The 22,972-nt window shown below is 46.0% G+C and overlaps 1 protein-coding gene across 6 annotated transcripts in view; it reads right to left on the bottom strand.

Moving 5' to 3' along the window:
* Positions 1-11,684: 11,684 nt before the first annotated feature.
* ODF2 (outer dense fiber of sperm tails 2) overlaps positions 11,685-22,972 on the bottom strand; it is a gene marked incomplete at its 5' end in the record, with an annotated part of 34,746 nt that continues 23,458 nt past the window's right edge. For all 6 annotated transcript variants that reach the window (XM_081967456.1, XM_081967457.1, XM_081967459.1 and 3 more), the window contains 7 exons: positions 11,685-12,930; positions 14,294-14,419; positions 15,338-15,500; positions 16,588-16,688; positions 18,291-18,449; positions 19,136-19,240; positions 20,778-20,888. In XM_081967456.1, the coding sequence (XP_081823582.1) occupies positions 12,757-12,930; positions 14,294-14,419; positions 15,338-15,500; positions 16,588-16,688; positions 18,291-18,449; positions 19,136-19,240; positions 20,778-20,888 (939 nt within the window). In that variant the 3' untranslated portion in view covers positions 11,685-12,756. The remainder of the gene's footprint in view (positions 12,931-14,293; positions 14,420-15,337; positions 15,501-16,587; positions 16,689-18,290; positions 18,450-19,135; positions 19,241-20,777; positions 20,889-22,972) is intronic.

The following is a 22,972-nucleotide window of genomic DNA, read 5'->3' as shown; positions in this document are numbered from 1 at the left end:
TTTTATTTTGGCTACCTAGCAGTTAACTCCGTACAATTCCCCCTTCCCATTTTCCCACAATAGAAATGGCATAGTAGAATAATAAGAAAGTGTGGCAGGCTAAAGATCAAAAAGGAATATGGCTGCAGGCCTGACGCCAGGTGGATCTTCACAGACTTGAACCCTGGGCCTTATCTAACAAAATGAAATTCAAGGTAGAGAAAAGTCAAGTCCTACACTTAGGTAAGAAAAACTCAAAGGACACATTTAAACCCGGTGAAACCAGGCTTAATAGCAGTGACTCTGAGAGGGATCTTGGAGTCTTAGTGGACAACCAGTTAAATAGGAGCCAGCCGTGTGCAGCGGCAGTCAAAAAAGCCAACACAATCCTAAGTTGCATTAACAGAGGGATGCAATCAAGATGAAGGGAGGTACTAATACCACTCTATAAAGCCTTAGTAAGGCCACACCTAGGATACTACATCCAGTTTTGGTCACCACACTATAAAAGAGAGGTTGAGTCTCTAGAAAGAGCGCAGAGAAGAGCCACCATGATGATGAAGGGACTGGAGGATCAAACATCTGAAGAACGGTTGCAGGAACTGGGCCTGGCTAGTCTAGTGAAGAGAAGGACCAGGGGAGACAGGAGAGCAGTCTTCCAATACTTGAGGGGCTGCCACAGAGAGGAGGGGGTCAAGCTATTCTCCAAAGCACCCAAAGGCCAGAGAAGGAACAATGGATGGAAACTGACCAAGGAAAGATTCAACCTAGAAATAAGGAGGAATTTTCTGACAGTGAGAACAATCAACCCATGGAACAGAAGTTGCCTTCAGAAGTTGTGGGAGCTTCATCCTTGGAGGCTTTCAAGAAGAGACTGGACTGCCAACGGTCAGAACTGGTGTAGGGTCTCCTGCTTGGGTGGGGGTTGGACTAGACGACCTACAAGGTCCCTTCCAACTCTGTCAATTTTTAAACCCAACACTGAGCAGATGACATGAAGGGAGGCAGCTGGACCAAGGGAACCGATCCTCGTGCTCAGCATCAGTTCTGGGTTTGGGGCTGCCAAGAAAGTTTCCTGGGACTTCAGGAAAGCAAAGAGGAACTGAGAATGGGCCCTCTGCCCGTTGCCCATCCATGCTTAATTTAGACTGCCTTCCCGACAAGTACAATTGTGCTTCCTCTCAAAGAATGTGGGGACCACATGTTCTGAGCTAGACTTCCCCAAAAAGCAGGCGGCAGATTCCTGGTCCCGACAAAACCCCTTTTATTCAATGAATGTGAATTCCTCTCCTTCACACTCAGCCAAGGCCTGGCAAATAGTCTTTCAAAGGCGTATTTATGACCACAGACCTTATCTAGCTTGGAAAGCGGCCATGTAAATATTTTTCAAATGAGGTGCTGTGCAAGGACAGGCTGGGCACAGAGTCTCTGAGATTCACGGACAGATCTTCACACTCCTGAAATGAATCTAACCACCAAATTGTTTCCTGCAAAAGCCCACTCCCCTTTCGTTCCTCTTTTATTTCCTATGGGAGGAATTCCCGGTTTTCCCCACCCCGTTGAAAGTCCAAGATCTTGCGTCCACCTGTGACTTTACTCCCAAGTTGACCTTGGTTTCTGAGCTGTTCTTTTCTTCCGGCAACTCTGCACATGCGCACACTGGGAACAGGCTCCAGCTGTTCCTCTGCCTCACTGATGTCTGTCTCCGAAGGCAGCTGATAACTGTCAGACGGCCCTGGCCCCGTCTCTGCCTCCGACACAGAGCCCTCCTCAGAGCCTTCCCCAGACTCCAGGACTGGCCCACCTTCCTCCCCAACCTCCTCACTGTGCGAATCTGCTGCCAGCTCCAATGGCCGGCCATAACATCACATGCTGATTTTTGGTCTCCCTGGCTGGTGAAGATTTTGGCATTTCGAAACCATCGATCCAAGCCAGGGAAGGTGAGAGGATTTGATACACGGATCCAGTCTTCCTAAATAAGGAGGTCATTCTCTTACCACCCTTCCCTGGGCAAGCAAGCGATGAGAAGCTTGTCAGGAGCTTAGGAGGAAGCGTGCCACGCAACCCCAGGTTTTCAGCGACTAAGGAGGGGGGGTTCCCCCAAAGTCCCCATCGCTTCCTGAAGTCTGGAGTAAAAACCACAGAAGCATTGACTGCTTATCTCCTGGCAAGGACCCAGGAGGGGAGGGAGAGACCATATCTGGGAGAGAGAGGGTGCTGGGCATCCGGAGGAGAGCCAGAGGCCCCTAACCCTCAGGACTGAATCATCCGAATCAGAATAGAGCTGGGAGGGACCTTGGAGGTCTTCTAGTCCAACCCCCCTGCCGCCCAAGCAGGAGAACCTACACCATTTCGTACAGATGGCAATCCAGTCTCTTCTTGAAAGCCTCAACTGATGAAGCTGCCACATCTTCCGAAGGCAACTTCTGTTCCATGGATTGATTGTTCTCCCTGTCAGAAAGATTTCTCCTTATTTCTAGGTTAAGTAAAATAAATATACATTCCAAAATCTTATATTCCTCTACATACAGATTTACAGATTAATAGAGTTGGAAGGGACCTTGTAGGTCATCTAGTCCAACCCACCCACCCCTAAGCAGGAAAACCTATACGATTTCTGACAGATGGCGCTCCAGTCTCTTCTTGAAAGCCTCCAGGGATGAAGCTCCACAACTTCCGAAGGCAACTTCTGTTCCATGGGTTGATTGTTCTCCCTGTCAGGAAATTCCTCCTTATTTCCAGGTTGAATCTCTCCTTGATCCGTTTCCATCCATTGTTCCTTGTCTGGTCTTTGGGTGCTTTGGAAAAATAGCTTGACCCCTTCCTCTTTGTTCTCTTCTGCTTTTCTGGAATAGAATAGAATAACAGAGTTGGAAGGGACCTTGGAGGTCTTCTAATCCAACCCTCTGCATAGGCAGGAAACCCTACAAAACTTCAGACAAATGGTTATCCAACATCTTCTTAAAGACTTCCAGTGTTGGGGCATTCATAACTTCTGGAGGCAACTTCTGTTCCACTGATTAATTGTTCTCCCTGTCAGGAAATTCCTCCTCAGTTCTAAGTTGCTTCTGTCCTTGATTAGTTTCCACCCATTGCTTCTTGTTCTACCCTCAGGTGCTTTGGAGAATAGTTTGACTCCCTCTTCTTTGGGGCAGCCCCTGAGATATTGGAAGACTGCTATCCTGTCTCCCCTAGTCCTTCTTTTCATTAAACTAGACATACGCAGTTCCTGCAACCGTTCTTCATACGTTTTAACCTCCAGTCCTCTAATCATCTTTCTTGCTCTTCTCTGCACTCTTTCCAGAGTCTCCATATCTTATTTTCACATCGTGGCAACCAAAACAGAATGCAATATTCAAGGGTGGCCTTACCACACTTTTGTCGTGGTCCCTGGTGGGTGGTGTGTTTGCTCTCCGCCAAGGTCTCTTCGGAGGCATTAGGACAGTGGTTCCCACCCATTTTTCGGCCACTCCCTGCCTAAGCATCTCTAAAACCCTGTTCCTACCCCCCTCCCCAGTGACATATAATTCTTGCTTTACTCAAAAAGTGAACTCAACTCCCGCAAGGACGCCTCAAAGGCCAATAACTTGGTTTAAACGAGGTTCAAATTGCCCCACTGTGGGGCGTGGGGATTGGGAAAAGAAAGCTTTAATTTTGCAACTGTGGCTCCTTTTATCGTTTGCCAGGCCTGAAATATTCTCCTTGCCTAAGGACCTTTTTCTCTTCTTCCCCTTCCTCCCTCCCTCCCTCCCCTCTCTCTCTTCCTTGTGGCACTCTTTCTAACCAGCAATAAATTCCAAGGAGGGACAATGAAAATACAATTAGAGAAAAAATGAACCCGCAGGGCTTTGGAGGAGGGGAAAAGAAAAGAAGAGAGAGAGAGAGAGAGAGAGAGTTCAAAAGATTGGCATCTCTAGATGGACTCCAGAATAGCATGTGCCAACTGGATGGCATCCAGATGGCTTTCGACTACAGTTCCCAGCAGCGTTTCCAGGAGCTGTTCACGCCGGCATATCTGGAAAATCGGGAGTCTTCATTCAGATAAGCCTTGCTTTAAACCAGCTGGATGGAGGATGGGAGGTGCTTTGTTCATCCCTTGAGGTGAAAAATGGATCGGGGTTCTGGAGTGGCTGAAGACGCTGAGCTTGTCGATCAGAGAGGTCGGCAGTTCGAATCCCTAGCGCCGCGTAACGGAGGGAGCTCCCGTGACTCGTCCCAGCTTCTGCCAACCTAGCAGTTGGAAAGCATGTTTAAAAAATGCAAGTAGAAAAAATAGGGACCCCCTTTGGTGGGAAGGGAACAGCGTTCCGTGCCCGTTCGGGGTTGAGTCACGCCGGCCACGTGACCACGGGGACGTCTTCGGACAGCGCTGGCTCTTGTGCTTTGAAACGGAGATGAGCAGCGCCCCCCCTAGAGTCGGGAACGACTAGCACAGATGTGCGAGGGGAACCTTTACCTATAGGTAAAGTTTCCCTTGCAACACAGGTGAGATTCAACCGGTTCACCCAAACCGTTAGTTAATTGCTTATGCAGTTAGGAGAATGAGTTAAAAATTAACCTTCGGGTTAATAGCTCCTCTTAACAGTTGCAACTGGAATGCAGCCGATACAGGCTAAATCAAGTCAATAAGCCACAGAAAGTGACAGGATTAGAGGAGGGATACCCATCAGTCACCGCTCTAGGGATGAGATGAACCTCTTCCCTTTGGGAAGAAGGACAAGATTGCAAGCATTTTGACTATAAAGAGCATTAAGTAACCCTTCTGTGATCAGCTGATGCTCCCTGGAGTAACACCAAGTCCTTTGACAGCTGCTGCAGTGTTGGCTATGCCTTGTTACTTGCTGGGAGGAAAAGATAAGGAGGGGATAAGGATGGAGCTTGATCATACAGCTCGTGAATTTAGTGCAGGTATGGTCCAGGCAGCTGTATTGCTTCTGCTGTGAAGCACCCGATTTAGAACATAGAATACAATAATACAATAGCCGAGTTGGAAGGGACCTTGGAGGTCTTCTAGTCCAACCCCCTGCCTAGGTAGGAAACCCTACAAAACTTCAGACAAATGGTTATCCAACGTCTTCTTAAAGACTTCCAGTGTTGGGGCATTCACAACTTCTGTTCCACGGATTCATTGTTCTTAACTGTCAGGAAGTTTCTCCTCAGTTCTAAGTTGCTTCTCTCCTTGATTAGTTTCCACCCATTGCTTCTTGTTCTACTCTCAGGTGCCTTGGAGAATAGTTTGACTAGTTTGTAGGCGCTGCTCAAACTTCATGACAGAACGATTAATCAGTGGAATGACTTGCCTCCAGAAAGTTGGGAATGCTCCAACAACACTGGAAGTTTTTAAGAAGAGATTGGGCAATAATTTGTCTGAAGTGGTGTAGGGCTTCCTGCCTAAGCAAGGGGTTGGACTAGAAGACCTCCAAGGTCCTTTTCAACTTTTATTCTATTCTTTTCTAAATAGTCTTCTTCTCTTTCTCCTCCTCCTCCTTCTATTTCTCCTTCTCCTCCTCCTCCTTCTTTCTCCTTCTCCTCTTCCTTCTCTTCCTCTTTCTTCTTCTCCTCCTCTTCTTCTTCTTCTTCCTCCTCCTCCTCCTCAGTCTCCTCCTCCTCCTCCTCCTAATCCAAATCCCCATGTCAATGTTTTCTCTTTCCATATTTCTCCTATTGCTTCTTGTGTCCCTTTAAAAGGGTGTGAGGTTTTTTTTAAAGAGAATCCTGCTTTATTTATGGAAAGGGTGAAACCACTGAGCCTTTATCGGACTATTTTATTCTCTGCGTGAGTCTCCTTAAATGTGGGGGTGGTTTTTTTTTGGGGGGGGGCAGCAAGCAAAGACCAGCGTGTTTAGAAAAGGAAAAGGGCTTTTAGGAGCCTTTGTTTATCTCTTAAGGTGGAGAGCTGATCCCAAGGAAGTGAGTGTTTAGTTAATTCAACCCAGGGTCATTCTCTCCTGAACTATCAGGAATTCCAACTATTTCTGATTGCATTTGGGGCTGTAGTAAAAGTTTACACATCTTACTACCTTACCCTTTCTCCTTTCTTTTCCTTCCCTTTCTCCTTCTCTTCCCTCCCTGTCCTTTCTCCTTCTTTTTTCTCCCTCTCCTTTTCCTCTTCCTTTCCTCTCCTTCACTTTCTCCTCCCTCCCCACACTTTCCTTTCTCATTCTTTCTCTTTTTCCTCCCCTTCCCTTCCTCCTTCTATTTCTCCTTTCTTTCCTCCTTTCCTTCCCTTCCATCCCTTTCTCCTCCCTTTCCTTTCTCCTTTCTTTTCCATCCCTCTTTTCTTCCCTTCCTTTTCCTCTCCCCTCCCTGTCTTTTCTCCTTCCTTCCTTTTTTTCTTCTTCCCTTTCTTTTCCCTCCCTTTCTCCTCCGTTCCCTTCCCTCCCTTTTCTTCTTTACTTTCTTTCTTTCTCCTTCCCTTTATTTTACTTCCCTTTCTCCTTCTTTCCCTTTCCTTTCTCCTCCCTTTCCTTTCCCCTTCTCTTCCCTTTCTTTTCCTTCCCTTTCTCCTTCTCTTCCCTTCCTTTCCCTTTTCTTTCTCCTCCCCTTTCCTTTCTCCTTCCCTTCCCTTTTCTTTCTTCTTCCCTTTCTTTTCCTTCCCTTTCTCCTCCCCTCCCTTTCCTGTCTCCTTCCCTTTTTCTTTCTTCTTCCCTTTCTGTTCTCTTCCTCCTCTCCTTCTTTTTCTTCTTCCCCTTTCTCTCTCTCCCTTCTCTCTCCTCTCCTTTCCTTCTTCCCCCCGTAGAAAAAGAAGAAGTACGAGTGGAACAGAACCAAAATGTCCCCTCTCTTGGAACAAAAAAGAGAGCGGCATCTGTGTAATCCTTAGCAATAAGAACAATATTTTCCCTTTTGTGATGCAATGTCACAGGGGACAACACAAAGAGAGACTTTGGGTAAACTTCAGACAGTCACTAAATGAACTACATGTGTTTGTTTACATTTAGGAGCTGCAGTACTGTAGGTTACTTTTGCTGACTGCCAGCTGCCTGCAATTTGGCAGTCCAAATCTCACCATCCACCCACCCACCCACCCATCATCTGCCATGGTGGCACAGTGGTTAGAATAACAGAGTTGGAAGGGACCTTGGAGGTCGTCTAGTCCAACCCCCTGCTTAGGCAGGAAGCCCTATAACACTTCAGTCAAAGGGTTATCCACCGTCTTCTTCAAAACTTCCAGTGTTGGAGCATTCACAACTTCTGGAGGCAACTTCTGTTCCACTGCTTAATTGTTCTCACTGTCAGGAAATTTCTCCCTAGTTCTAAGTTGCTTCTCTCCTTGATTAGTTTCCACCCATTGCTTCTTATCTTGCCTTCTGGTGCTTTGGAGAATAGCTTGACTGCCTCTTCTTTGGGGCAACCCCTGAGATATTGGAAGACTGCTATCCTGTCTCCCCTAGTCCTTCTTTTCATTAAACTAGACATGCCCAGTTCCTGCAACTGTTCATGTTTGAGCCTCCAGTCCCCTAATCCTCTTTGTTGCTCTTCTCTGCACTCTTTCCAGAGTCTCCACATCTTTTCTACATCGTGGTGACCAAAACTGGATGCCGTATTCCAAGTGTGGCTTTATCAAAGCCTTATAAAGTGGTATTAACCCTTCAGGTGATCTTGATTCTCTCCCTCTGTTGATGCAGCCTAGAACTGTGTTGGCTTTTTGGGCAGCTGCTGCCCACGGCTGGCTCCTATTTTAACGGTTGTCCACTAGGACTCCAAGATCCCTCTCACAGTTACTACAATGATGTTTCCTGCAAGCAGAAAACTCATACTGAGGGATGCCAAATGAAAGAATCCAACGCTGCCGAGTATATTGTCGTCATATTATTTATTTCAGCAAATTCAGCGGTGAGAACCCGGAGGTTTTAGGAGGAAGGCTGTGAAATGTCGTGTTGTAAGAAATGTCCCCCTGGGTTCAGTTCCAAGTGGGGGAAAAGACACTGGAAACACGGTGACTGGTTGGAAAGATGGTTTTTAATGGTGGATAGGACCCCGTGATTTGAGGTCCTGGGCAAAAAAAAAAAAAAAGGGAAGAGATACTGAGCGTGCCCGGGTTTTATGCCCTCTCTGGGCTTTTGAATTTGAGCTTGTATTCTGATTGGTTGTCACTCCCATGAGGCCATGCAGGGGTAACTCTAGAAGCTGAGTCCCAGGCTTGGTTGACTCTTGCTGGGTGATGATGCAATGGGATTCCTACTATGGCTTTGCCTGAAGGAGGTAGATCTTTGTTATGTGGAATAGACTGGCTCAGGCCTTAATGGCCCATTGATAAAGGTGGAGGGGGGGTGAGAATTGGGAAGTTTAATACAACTTCGGAACTAATAGAACGTGGGAAGTTTAATAGGAGGTGGGAAGTTTAATAGAACTTGGGAAGTTTAATAGGACGTGGGAAGTTTAATAGAACTTGGGAAGTTTAATAGGACGTGGGAAGTTTAATAGAACTTGGGAAGTTTAATAGGAGGTGGGAAGTTTAATAGAACTTGGGAAGTTTAATAGGACGTGGGAAGTTTAATAGAACTTGGGAAGTTTAATAGGACGTGGGAAGTTTAATAGAACTTGGGAAGTTTAATAGGACGTGGGAAGTTTAATAGAACTTGGGAAGTTTAATAGGACGTGGGAAGTTTAATAGAACTTGGGAAGTTTAATAGGACGTGGGAAGTTTAATAGAACTTGGGAAGTTTAAAAGGACGCGGGAAGTTTAATAGGACGTGGGAAGTTTAATACGGTAGGACGCGGGAAGTTTAATAGAACTTGGGAAGTTTAATAGGACGTGGGAAGTTTAATAGAACTTGAGAACTTTAATAGAACTTGGAAACTAATAGAACTTGGGAAGTTTAATAGAACTTGGGAAGTTTAATAGAACTTGGGAAGTTTAATAGAACTTGGGAAGTTTAATAGAACTTGGGAAGTTTAATAGGACGTGGGAAGTTTAATAGAACTTGAGAACTTTAATAGAACTTGGAAACTAATAGAACTTGGGAAGTTTAATAGAACTTGAGAACTTTAATAGAACTTGGAAACTAATAGAACTTGGGAAGTTTAATAGAACTTGGGAAGTTTAATAGGACGTGGGAAGTTTAATAGAACTTGAGAACTTTAATAGAACTTGGAAACTAATAGAACTTGGGAAGTTTAATAGAACTTGGGAAGTTTAATAGGACGTGGGAAGTTTAATAGAACTTGAGAACTTTAATAGAACTTGGAAACTAATAGAACTTGGGAAGTTTAATAGAACTTGGGAAGTTTAATAGGACATGGGAAGTTTAATAGGACGCGGGAACTTTAATAGAACTTGGGAGATTTAGGCTGTCTTCTAAGAGGGTCTGTTCTTTAAAAAAAACAGCAACTGTAAATTTATCTAGCTCCGCTTGTGCCAACGCTTGGCGCTCTGAGGGTGCTCGGAGAATCTCTACGGTTTCTTTCTTGCATTCTCCGAGGCCTGTTTGCAGAAAGATAATGTGCCTCGGATGTGTCTCTCTCAGAAGGGGAAATCCTGGGGCCGAGAACTATGCGGGCTAAGCCTCAGCCATGTTCCCAGACGGTTTATCTTCAGGGCAGGCCCTATTTTGCATGCTGTCCTGGTTTATAGCCGGCTTAAGAGTATTAAGAAGGGTTAGAGGTCCGAGATCTGCTTTGAATGTCCGTTTCCTTGCACGGTTTGTGTTTGTGGGTAGATGGAAGAGTTCTTGGAAACTACGTACTAGAAATGTAGAATACTTATATAGTAGTGGGCTTCTCATCCACCGCTGGTCCCCTTTTGAGGAAGACCTGGGTGGAAAAACCCACTGCACAATTTACAACCTGAATCAAAATAGAGCTTTGAGGTCGTCTAGTCCAGCCCCCTGATCAAGCAGGAGACAAGTGACTGTCCAGTCTCTTAAAAAACTCCAGTGGTGGAGCGCCGATTTCCAGTGGCAAGCTGTTCAGTTCTAAGTTGCTTCTCTCCTTGATTAGTTTCCACCCATTGCTTCTTGTTCTACCCTCAGGTGCCTTGGAGAATAGTTTGACTCCCTCTTCTTTGTGGCAGCCCCTGAGATATTGGAAGCCTTCTATCGTGTCTCCCCTAGTCCTTCTTTTCATTAAAGTAGACATACCCAGTTCCTGCAACCGTTCCTCATGTTTTATCCTCCAGTCCTTTAATCCTCTTTGTTGCTCTTCTCTGCCCTTTTTCTAGAGTCTCCACATCTTTTCTACATCGTGGCGACCAAAACTGAATGCAGTATTCCAAGTGTGGTCTTCCCAAGGCCTTATAAAGTGGTATTAACACTTCACGTGATCTTGATTCTATCCCTCTGTTGATGCAGCCTAGAACTGTGTTGGCTTTTTGGGCAGCTGCTGCCCACGGCTGGCTCCTATTTAAATGGTTGTCCACTAGGACTCCAAGATCCTTCTCATTGGAGTAGGATTCACACTTGAATACAGGAGATCCTCAAAGTGAATAGAAAGAGAAAACCAGAAACTTCTCTTTTGGGCTTAATGGAAAAAGACTTGGGGGAAAAAATAGAACTTTAATCAGCGGTGGGTTCCACATTTTCTTACCACTGGTTTGCCCAGCGTGCAAAATTCTGAATGTTAGTTAATAACAGCATAAACAACCAGTGCTTTAATTCACAATGTAATCCATTTGTCTTTGTCGGATTGTTGATGATCACGCAGTACCTGGATTATTCAGATGTACATAATCTAAAACTGATCGATCCAGAACTCTTTCAATGAGAACTTCTTCTACAATATTTATGTCAATATAATCTTCATAAGGGGGGGTTGGGTGCACCCCCCTTCCACTTTGTGGGTGTACGAGCCCCTTCCACGCGTGTGCTTTGCTCTCGTAACATACCTTCCGTGCCTGCACCTGGCCTCAAAAACGTGCCTGAATGGGAAGGAACCAGAGGAGGGGCAGGGGTTGCGAGGAGGGGGGGAACCAGAGGATGGGCACAGCATACATTCCCACCCCCCATTCTGCCCCTCGGCACTCTCCCCTCCTGGGGCGCTTTGCCGGGGGCTGATAAGGGCTTCCCCCCTCTCCGTTTCCCCACCTCACACCGTCACCCTCAATCAGGGTTTGTTTTAAAGTGGATCGGAAGGAAATGTGACCCGAACTCTGGATCGATGGATGAAGCATGAAATGGGACGACAAATGGAGCCTGCAATTGGTTTTAGGTTGGTGGATTGGATGACGTGCGGCTAGGAAGAGGGTCCCATCTATCAGGGAGGCAGGTGGGTTTTCTTCCTAGCCGCATTTAAATGCAATTCACATTATTCCGAGAAAGAAAGACGACAAAGGGTTATTCCTCATGGGAAAAAATCCGCGGGGGTCAGCCGAGACAGCGTGTGATAGGATTGTCTTTTGTGCAAAGGGTTTTTTTTCTCGGGTTAAAAATAATAACAATAGCAAACTCGATTGCGGAAAATATGACTTCAGCCACAGAGTGGTCAACGCCTGGAAGGCTCTACCTGACTCCGTTGTTACGTCCTCAAAACCCCCGCAGCTTCAACCTCAAACTGTCTACCGTGGACTTCACCCCATTCCTGAGAGATCCGTAAAAGGGGGGGGTGCATAAGCGCACCAGCCTGCCTTCCATCCCTGTCCTACTGTCCCCATTTATTTGTACCAATATTTTTGTTCATGTCCGCGTTTATACTTATACCTGTTCTCTCATACAAGTTTAACAAACTAATAAAGAAATAAAAATTAAAAACTAAGGTATTTCAAGAGAGAGGAGAGAAAAAAAAACCTTTATCGTAGTATCTTTTCACATTTTTTTTTTTTAAAAAGTCACACGTCAATTCGAATCTTTTAAAACTTTTCAAGGCAACGTTATGGTCTCACACATAAATATTAAAAATCAAAAAAAATATATACGTTGACTCCATTGGTTGATTCCTCGCGCACCCACCCACACGTACCCCAACAAAGAACAAAATGTGATAAAAGCACAGAACTGGCGAGGTGAAACAACCATGTTTTTACGCTCTGCAAAGCAAAAATGCTTTCTCTAATTCGGTTGAGGGGAATAAAAATAAAATAAAGCTTGGTTTAGAATTGAAACCTGCTGGTTAATAAGAGTAAAAGTGAAGGTATTCTCCTGAACGTTTGGAGAAAAAACCGATTAGAGTGATATTTAACAAACAGAATAATCACTGAAAGAAAATATATGTGGCTCTGTAAACTCTTGGTAACTCTTACAAAACTAACCCAAGAGGAGGATTAAGAACCGTGCCATTAAATTGGGATATTTAACATACACATATCTCTTGAAACCGCGGTTTCAAATGTGTCATTACGGTTATCACTCGTTGAAATAAAAATTGGGGGAAGGAAGGGTGCTCTTTCTCGCACAACGCACATCTGGTTCGAAGGAAGAAAATCACACACCGCTGCTAACACGCCAAGTTAAAAATCCCATGGGTCTCGGTATCCTACCACATGATCTTTGAAACTTTGAAGGATCGGGGAGAGTGAAAGCAATTCCCCGAAACATTAAATACAAAACTTTTCAGAAAAAGATTTTTAAAAAAGGGGGTGTGTGTGTGAAAAAAAAGCACGCAGGGTACTTGAAAACGGTGGGAGATGGGTTAAGGCACTGGGGGAGAGGGGGGTCTTGGCAGGAGGAGGGGCTTGGGAGACCTCCTGCACAAGGCGCCTCCCTCGTTCTAACTGGATTCCGAGAAAGGGCGGATTCCAGAATCGGATTATGGCTTTGTAAGTTGTTAAGATGCCCCCCCAACTCCCTCCGACCGAGCCCGGTGCAATGGGACGATAAGGAGGAAGAGAGCACCAAGCGGAGGCTACAGGGGAGACCGGGGCCGAATGGGGGAACTGGACAAGATGCTGTCTCCGAAGACGTTGGCGTACGAAGACTTGAGGAACTGGACGTAGTTTTGCATACTGCGGTTGGTGCTCTCCGACTGCTCCAGGCGGTCTTTCAGATCCTGCAGGCGACTCTGGTACCGGCGTTCTCCCTGCGGGAGGGGGACGACAAAGGAAGGGCGGTGAGAAGCCCCCGTGTCCTTTCCTTCCCCAAAGGGTCCATTCAAAAAGGGAGAGGCCAGGGCCATCCCTCTGCCTCTGGCGTTTCCGAGGAAAGAATTCACGGGGGCATCCTTTGGATGGAGGGTCTAGGAGAGGGGTCACCGACCTTTCGGAGTTCAGGGACCACTAAATTTATCATTTTAAATCCCGCTATTTAGACCCGTTTCCCACAGTATACAAATCGCCGGGATCTCTCATCTCTCTCTCTCTTTTTCTCTCATCTCTCTCTCTCTTATCTCTCGCTTTCTCTCTCTTCTTTCTCTCTCCCTCTCATTCTCCCTTTCTCTCTCTCTCATCTTTCCCTTTTTTCTCTCTTATCTCTTTTGCTCTTTCATCTTTCCCTTTTTCTCTCATCTCTCTCTCATTTCCTTGTCTCTCATCTTTCTTTTTCTCTCATCTCTCTTTCTCTCTCATTTTTCTCTCGCTCTCATCTCTTTCTCTCATTTTCTCTCTCATCTTTCTCTTTTTCTCTCTCTCTCATCTTTCCCTCATCTTACTTTTTCTCTCTCTCATCTTTTTCTCATCTTTTTCTCTCATCTCTCATCTTTCTCTCTCTCGTCTTTCTTTTTCTCTCATCTCTCTCTCATCTTTCTCTCTTTTTTCTCATTTCTCTCTCTCTCTCTCTCTCACACACACACACACACATATCTCTCTCTCTCTTTTCCCTTCTCATTTACTCTCTCATCTCAAGGGGGCAAGCAGTGTCTTGGGGTGGAGAGGAAGTTGCGCATCTCCAAGTTGCGCCGTGTGTCACAGCAGGGGGACGAAAGAGCTACGGATTACCGCCACTCATTGCTGCAGCCCGCTTGTGCTGCTACCCCGTTGCTGGAACAGCACCACTACCTCGTTCCAGCCGGCGAGGGCTGCGCTACTCCTCGCACCTCCTGCAAAGTTGCAAGTTGCACGAACCTCCCTCTATGGCGGCGATTTCCAGCCTCACCACAAGCTGCCTTTTAAAGACCCCGCCATCTCTTGCGGGGTGCTGAATGGAGCTGACGTTTATTGGCCGCATGCCGATGCAAAGTTTTGTTCGGAAGATATATTCTCACCGTTTCCAGAGAGAGAAATATCTGCCTCTACCTAGGATCAAGCTCACAGCCTCCCGGTTGTGAGGCAAGAGCTCCATCTCTAGGGCCACCACACCACTCAAGTGGAGAACTCAAACTCCCTGCTCCAAGATAAAAGAATCAGCACCTGTGGAGGCCACCACTGAACCTATATGCCTTCCCTGCATAAAAATGGCCAGTCTAGGCTTCCTAACACGGAGGAGGTCTATTGTTGAAGGCTCCTTACATCATCTTTGCTGCGTCGCAGCTGGTTCAGCTCCGTCTTCATCTTGCTCAGCTCGGTTTCCAGATCCAGCATCTTTGACTGGGCCATCCTCTCTCTCACTGCCGCACGATCCCTTGTTTGCTCCAACTGAAGGCGGGGAAAAAGAGCCATTAAGGGTAAAACAAGGGCCAATCCATCTCCATCCCAGGAAGGAGGGTCGCCTGGTCCCTTTCCGTCTTCAAATGAGGATCCTTGCTTAATTATGACCGGCCTTAAGAGTGGTTGGATTTCTCTCAATGGCCAACATTACCATCAAAAGGTGTCGGAAAGGATCCAAGCTAAGGAACGCTCCAGAGTTTTCTGGAAGGAAGACGTGATGGAGTTATCACCGCAATCTTCTCCTTGTTACGTCTCCTACAAGTGGCTCTTCAAGTGACTTGGTGTACTGACCGAGGATTCCCAAGAGCACGAAACAAACTCCTCCTCTCAAAAAAAGACCCCCTTTTTTTAATTGACTCTGAATTCTGCTCATTCACCTCCAGCAAAGTCTTTCGAGGGAGGATTTACGGTCACAGACCTTATTTGGCTTGGAGAGCGGCCAGGCCGATCTCTGCAGAACTTGGCTAAGAGTCTCAGAGAGTCATGAACCAATGAAGCGAACTGATTGCCTCCTGCAAGCTCCACTCCCCCTTCGCTCCTTTTTTATTGCCTCTGGGAGGGGCCATTCATCGTCCGCCTGTGGCTTTACTCCCAAGTCGACCCCTGTTCTTTAGCTGTTCCCTTCGTCTGGCAGCTCTGCGCATGCGCACACTGGGAACAGGCTCCAGCTGTTCTTCTGCCTCACTGATGTCTGACTCTGAAGGCAGCTGATAACTGTCAGACGGTCCTGGTCCCCTCTCTGCCTCTGACACAGAGCCCTCATCAGAGCCTTCCCCAGACTCCAGGACTGGCCCATCTTCCTCCCCAACCTCCCCTCTCTCCAAATCTGCTGCCAGATCTGCTGGTGGGCCACAACACTTGGGAGAAGACCCAGCTCTCCCACCCAACACCCAAGGAGGGACCAACCTGTTTCTTGGTGTCATCAAAGGTCATTTCTAGCTGGCGTGCCAAGGACCCACACTCCCTGGTCTTCTCTTCTAGCCGGAGCTGAGCCTGGTGAATAGACTCTTCCCTCTTTGCGATGATCTGGAGGAATTCTACGTTCTGCCCACTTGTCGCTTCGAGTTTCCTAAAGTGCAACCAGACGTGATTTACGGGCAAGCTGTGCCCCTTTGAAATAAGACCACCAACACGATCATTGGTAGACGAGCAATGCATTTGTAAAGTTTCCCAACGATGCCGTAACTAATTCAGGTTAGGGCGACTTGGATAGAGCTGAGCGCTTACTGGCTGGATGCCCTTCCTGACGCCACGTGGAATTCGCAGCAGACGTTTTTTTTTTCTTTGCACCCGGAGAGAGAAACATCTGCCGCTACCTAGGATTGAACTATCAACCTTACCAACGGGAGGCGATTAGCTTCACCGCTAGGCCACCACGACGCTCGCAGTAAGCGCTCAGCTCCATCCAAGTCGCCCCGACTCTACCCCGCATTAGTTACGGGTTGAGAGGTGTCCTGACTCTACCCCGAATTAATTACGGCATCGCTGGGAAACTTTACAGAGACATTTCTTTTGCTTTGTCTATCTGCTTCTGAACTTTGCCCCTCTTCCTTTCCTCCCCTCACTCTGTGTCATAAATCACGTTACCCAATAAATACACACATCTCAAACCAGCTACTGTAATCTGAGATCCCGCTCCGCCGACAGTATGCGTGGAATGTCAACATGGAAGTTGACAGCGTTTTCTTTTACTGACCTAAACCGGGGGCCTCCGAACTCGGCAACTTTTAAAGGCGTGTGGACTTTTCTACTCCCAGAATTCCTCAGTCAGCATGGAGGCTGAGGAATTCTGGGAGTTGTAGTCCAGAGGTTTTAAAGTTGCCAAGTTTGGAGAGCCCTGAATTAAACCAAAGAGATGGTTTTGATGACACCCCGATTTGGGCCTGGAAGGCTTCCTGCAGCAACCTGGAAGCCAAAATGTAGGGGCGGGGCGGATGCATGTGGGGGCGGGGCGCATGTGCGGGGAGCGGGGTGCATGCACGGGGGGGGGGAGCATTGCATTGAATTTGGAGGGTTCACACACACCAAAAAGATTAGCCATCAGTGTGTTAAAAGGAGCACTTTAGTCAAGAACACGGCATTTTCTAAGAAATGCCAGTTAAATCAACGTTGCCACGTCTTCCTCCACCCTTGAGTATCGGCCCACATCTCCTAACCTCTCCATCTCCTCCAATTTGAGAGCCAGCTGCTTGTTCTCTTCCTGGGCCGACTGATACTTCTCTCTGGTCAATTCCATCTTGTCCCCCTGCAGCTCAATCTAAAAAGGAAGGATTTAAAAGAAAAAAAGAGGGGTGGGGGGAAGGAGAAAGAAATAAACACGGAGAATTTAGGGCACGGATGCTGCTCTTTTCCTCCACGGAAGCCAGCTTGTTTTGGAAACAGAAAGCGGTCAAGGCAATAAAACTAGCTGGAGTGCAAAAGCGTAGGAAAAAAGAGAGCAGCTTTGGTAGAAATATAGCCAATGGGAGTTGAGTGCCGGAATCTGTTTAAGGGCAGGGAAGTTTCTGGAACAGGAAGAAGCAGCACCTTTTCATCGTGATAATTTTTATCCCACCACAGATACACTTCTCTGAATAGCGATGACTATCTGGAGAAGGATTACAAAACAGGAATATATATATATATACAAATACAACATATATATATATATATATATATATATATATATATATATATATATATATATATATATATATATATATATATATATATATATATATATATATATATATATATATATATATATATATATATATATATATATATATATATATATATATATATATATACATATACATATACATATACATATACATATACATATACATATACATATACATATACATATACATATACATATACATATACATATACATGTTGTATTTGTGCTGATAAATAAATAAAGGGAGACTAGTATAGATCTATTTCAAGCTATTTAGCTCTCATCAGCTAGCCATACCCTTACTGGGATTTGAATGGCTAGCTGATGAGAGCTAAATAGCTTGAAATAGATCTATACTAGTCTCCCTTTATTTATTTATCAGCACAAATACAACACAAATATAAAAAGGCAACATTAAAAATAAAAATATGGTTTTCTGCCTGGATGGTTTTCTGTAATGAGCTGAAGGACAGAAAGGGGGAGTAGTGAGCTCCCTCCCATATATATATGGATGGAGCTGAGCGTTTACTGGCCAGATGCCCTTCCTGATGCCACGGGGGAGTTCACAGCAGATTTTTTTTTTCTTTGCGCCCTAGGAGAGAGAAAAATCTGCTGCTACCTAGGATTGAACTTTCAACCACCCGAGTGGGAGGCGAGCATCTTGGCATAAGATTGGAGGTAACATTCCACCGTTGCATTGGCTCTTTCAGCTGCACTGTTGGTACTAGGGTGAAATGCGTAACATAACCCCTGGGAAGAACCAATTAATCGTATAAAACCCTTCCAAAACTGGGCAGTAAACTGCATCCCTCTGTCCGAAATAATTCAACCCTTTCGGTGGCCTTTTCAGACATTGGTTTGATCCGGCGCGAAAAGGCTTCTCCTCTTCATGGCGCCCCCCCGGGGATCTGCTGGCTACCTGCAAGCAAAGCGAAGCACACAGAGGGAGGCATTCTGACCATCGGGGTCAAGGAAGACAAACAGAGAGGGACAGAGGCAATTCTACACAGCTTAAATGGAGACAGCACAACACAAATGAAAGACAGGCAATGCCATGAGTCTGTTTATTCTGCCGTGCAGCTGTTTTAATCATTTCAAAAAGAGACAAGAGACAAAGATTGCACATTCCTGATGCTTAGAAGCTCATTTTGGTCCCCGGCTGGAGGTTCGCGTGGGCGCCTTCTGCCAATCCCTTACCCGCTGACGGAGGTCTGTGATCATGGCAGACAGATCCATATTTTTCTTCTCATAACTCTTAAGCTGCTCCTGACACTCAGCCAACTTGGTCTCGGTTATCTTCAGGATCTCGGGAAGCTTCTCCAGCTCGGCCACTTGGCTCTGGAACTGTTTGCGAGCCTGCGGGCAGAAGGAAGAACGACGGGAGTGAAGAGCGGAGCATCTAACCTCTCAGCACTCTAGATCAGGAGTGTCAAACTCAAGGGCCGGGGGTCAGATCCAGCCCATGGGGTGCTTAGATCTGACCCGTGGGGGCCACCCTGGAAACAGCAAAGAACCAGCCTGTGATGCCTCTGCCAGTGAAAATGGAGCTCGGGAGGGCTCCATTTCGCTGGCAGAGGGTTGCAGGAGGCTGTCGCAGCTGAAAACGGATCTCGGGAGCCCGTTTTCGCTGGCAGAGCACTTGGGCCACCACGGGTGCCCCTGGTACAAGTGTCGTCGAGCTGGTCATGCCCACCCTGGCCATGCCCACCCCAGCCCCCCGAGGTCAAACACAACCCTGATGAAATCGAGTTTGACATCCTTGTTCTAGATGTTGGGGGACCCCACTTCTAACCCCAACGGGTATCATATTCCACCGTCTTCTGATCGAGCACATTAACTACAGAACATGCCAGCAGGCGGTGGCTGTGTCCAGCCGAGACCGATGGGAAGGAGGCCGAAATGAATTTGGGAAGCCAGCGGTTCAGAGACAGCCATTCAAAAGGGAACGAATGCAATGCGGGCTCCCAGTTCAGCCCTTTACAAAAAGGAGGAAGTGAGCAGGCCTGGAGAGGAGTTTCAAGGCAAAGGACTCAGATACTTGCATTTTCAATCTCTTTGGCCATTTCTTCCTTCAGCGCTTTGTTCTCTTTGTCGCAGAGTTCCAATTTCACTGTCACCTCATCGGCTTCCATTCGTGTTTTCACCACCTTGGATAAAAGAAACAACAAGTTAAAAACAAGAGGGGGGAAAAAAAGACAATAAATCCGGAACCTCCGGGATAAATTTAGTCAAGACTAATACTTGCTTATCTCAGCATCAATTGGGATGCTCAGGGTATATTAGAATAGAATAGAACAGAACAAGAAAGAATAAGAATGGAATACAATAAGAAAGAATAAGAAGAATGGAATAGAGTAGAACATGAAAAAATAAGAAAAATAGAATAGAATAGAACCGAATGGAAGGGAAAGGAATAGAATAGAATAAAATAATAGAGAAAACAGAAAATAGAATAAAGAATAAGGAATAGGATGGGATGGGATGGAATAGAATATAGAATAACAGAGTTGGAAGGGACCTTGAAGGTCTTCTAGTCCAACCCCCTGCTTAGGCAGGAAACTGTACACCACTACAGACAAATGGTTTTCCAACATCTTCTTAAAAACTTTCAGTGTTGGAGCATTCACAACTTCTGGAGGCAAGTTGTTTCACTGGTTAATTGTTCTAACTGTCAGGAAGTTTCTCCTTGGTTCTAGGTTGCTTCTGTCCTTGATTAGTTTCCACCCATTGCTTCTTGTTCTACCCTCAGGTGCTTTGGAGAATAGCTTGACTCCCTCTTCTTTGGGGCAACCCCTGAGATATTGGAAGACTGCTATCATGTCTCCCCTAGTCCTTCTTTTCATTAAACTACCGTTACCCAGTTCCTGCAACCGTTCTTCATATGCTTGAGCCTCCAGTCCCCTAATCCAACTATATCCACCTATAAATCCCATAAATTCACGGGATGGCAGTGTAGGGACACAGGATGATGGGTGTGGCAGTCCAGTATTTCCAGAAGCCCAATAATGGCTTAACCTTTTCTTAAACATAGCCCTAACCTTTAAAATGCTAATGTTCTCCTGTAAACTCCACTCCCCTTTTGCTCCTCTTTTATTCCTTCTGGGAGGGGCCATTCATCGTCCACCTGTGGCCTTACTCCCAAGTCGACCCCTGTTCTTTAGCTCTTCCCTTCATGTGGCAACTCTGCCCATGCACACACTGGGAACAGGCTCCAGCTGTTCTTCTGCCTCACTGATGTCTGACTCTGAAGGCAGCTGATAACCGGCATATGGCCCTGAACTCCTCTCTGCCTCTGACACAGAGCCCTCATCCGAGCCTTCCCTAGACTCCAGGACTGGCCCATCTTCCTCCCCAACCTCCTCACTGTCCGAATCTGCTGCCAGCTCTGCTGGCGGGCCACAACAGAAGCTTGGGGGATTGACCCTGGCAGAAACTATCTTAAAAAAACCCCAAGAGCTGCTATTTCTTGAACCCAGGAAATGTGGAGGATGGGCCAGTTCTGTTTAATCACCCAAGCAGGCTCTTAGTTGGATATGGACTATCAACACAAGTCCAGAATGAAAAGAGCATCATGTGGCATGCGAGAAAACCTGAGTAGCAAACAGAGCTCCATCCCATCCCCAGGCCCAGATCGACGACTTCTGGAGGAGGAAACGGTTTGCCCAAAGAGGTGAGGTCCTCTACCTGATTCTTGTAGGTTTCAATCATGCCTTCGTAGTTCTTGAGGGAAGCCTTCAACTTCAACACTTCCTGCTGGGCCTGGTTGAGCCGCTCCTCCACTGGAATCATGCTAGTCTGCAAGGGGGCCACATACGAACCCGGTTTATTCAGGGTGGAGGATCCCCTAACTAGGTTTTTTTTTTTAAACAAAGTTTTATTGGTTTTTTTTTAAAAATAATAATAATAAGGAAAAGGGTATTGGGATAGGTTACAAATTTTGGCGGTTACAATGTGTGAAGGGTATCCCCGCCCCCCCCCCCCCCGTACTCATAGTATTCATTTAAACAAATAATTCAGTATTACTAGTAGTAATTTGTCAGCATATAAATTCATATGAAAGTTTCAATCAATTTGTATAAAGCCGATTTCCTTTCATTTTTGTGATCTGAGTTTTCTTGGTATTGCCCCTTCTCCCCCCGGCAGCAGCGCTCCGGCCCCTCCCGTGTCTTGTATGTCGGGTGTAAGATCATCAGGTAAATCTAGGAGTGCTTTATTTTTTTCCATAAAGGCCTGTGCCTCTATGGTTGTGTTGATTCTAACTCTAGTATCCTCCCAGAAAATTAACATACCTTCAGGCATCAACCATCTAAACCACACCCCTTTCTGATAAAGCTTCTTCGCTAATTGCGAGTAATTTTTTCTTTTCTCTCTCACTTTCTTGGGGAGAGGATCCCCTAACTAGGTTTCTCTTGCTATCAAGGCTAAGCAAGCCAGGATCGGCTTCAGTCACCTCAACATGTGTCGATCCTGAAAAGGACAAACACGACTTGTTCTTCTGTAATTGTTCAGATCGATCAGGGGTCGGCAATCTTAAACATCCAAAGAGCCGCTTGGGCCCGTTTCCCACACAAAAGAAAACACCAGGACCCACAAAACCTGACTATTTCCTGAGCGGCTACAAAACTAGCGTATGTAGTTGAATTAAAAGTTCTGCTTTCTCCTGAAACTTTTCTTTTCTTGGATTTATCCACGGTTGGCCTGCCGGGGATTGAAAAGGCTCAATAAATGATGTGCCGGAAGGTGTCACAACATTGGCAGTCGTGGCGCATATTTTGAGCGAGGGGTGAAACGAGCCACATATGCGCCTCCAGAGCTGAGGGTTGCGGCCCCCTGGTTTGAGTATAAATGAGATTTCCCCGATTTCGGGAGACAGCGAATAGCATCTCGGCCGATTCCAGGGTAATGAATGAGCTTAATGAACAGGGTATTGTCTGAATATATTTGTTTTTAAACAATAATATTCTTCCCACTCCTATCTCTACCTCTACCATCCAACCATTTATAAAACAAGTCCCATGTTCGAAAATACAGTGTCTTCTTTTTCTTTTGAACTAGCTGATAGCTCGGCGTTGCCCAGGTATTTATTTATAGGGGGGGATGTCCGGACCAAATGTAATTTCTAATGTTAGATTTTCCCCCTTACCAGAGGGAGCCCCCTTGTGGAGTACTGTGAAGCCGTTACCATGGCAACTCCGCTTCGCTGTACAGTAGAAGCCATTTTATGGCACAACAGGCTGCGTCTTAACAGAACACACACCCTGAGGGGTTTTAGGGGTGTCTTAGCCCACAGCATTTTTCTCCAGAGAGTAAGTCATTGATATTTTTAATGTCAATCTATCCATTTCGGCACAATCTAATTTTTTTTTTATTACATCGCCATCTGTGGGCCTTTCCTCATTTTTCTAATAGTGTGCATACAGAATTCTTGCTGCTGTCAAAGCATTAAATAGAGTTTCCCTTTTACCATACTTTTTCATGTATCATGCCTAACAAAAATATTTCTGGCTTACAACCCATGTGTTGTTTTAACATTTTCTCCAAGCGTGTATGTGTTTTCGTCCAATATTTCTTTGCTTTTTCACATGACCACTACGCACGATAGATTATACGTCCCCAGTGTCTGGTTATCGTATTTTTCGGAGTATAAGACGCACCTTTTTCCCCTCAAAAGAGGCCGGAAATCTGAGTGCGTCTTATACACTGAATACAGCATTTTTGGCCTCCCAGAAACCCCGCACCCCTCACCAAAATGGCCATGCATAGCTTTTAGGAGGCTTTCAGAGAGCTCCTGGGGGCTGGGGAGGGAAGAAATGAGCAAGCCCGGTTTTTGCTCAATTTTGGGCCTCCCCCCAGCCCCCAGGAGCAATCTATAAGCTTCC

Source organism: Natrix helvetica (assembly GCF_964273705.1).
Source record: "Natrix helvetica genome assembly, chromosome: 15".
NCBI classification, from domain to species: Eukaryota; Metazoa; Chordata; class Lepidosauria; order Squamata; family Natricidae; genus Natrix; species Natrix helvetica.
The sequence above is the reverse complement of the archived record's forward strand: the minus strand, read 5'-3'. Positions and strand labels throughout refer to the sequence as shown.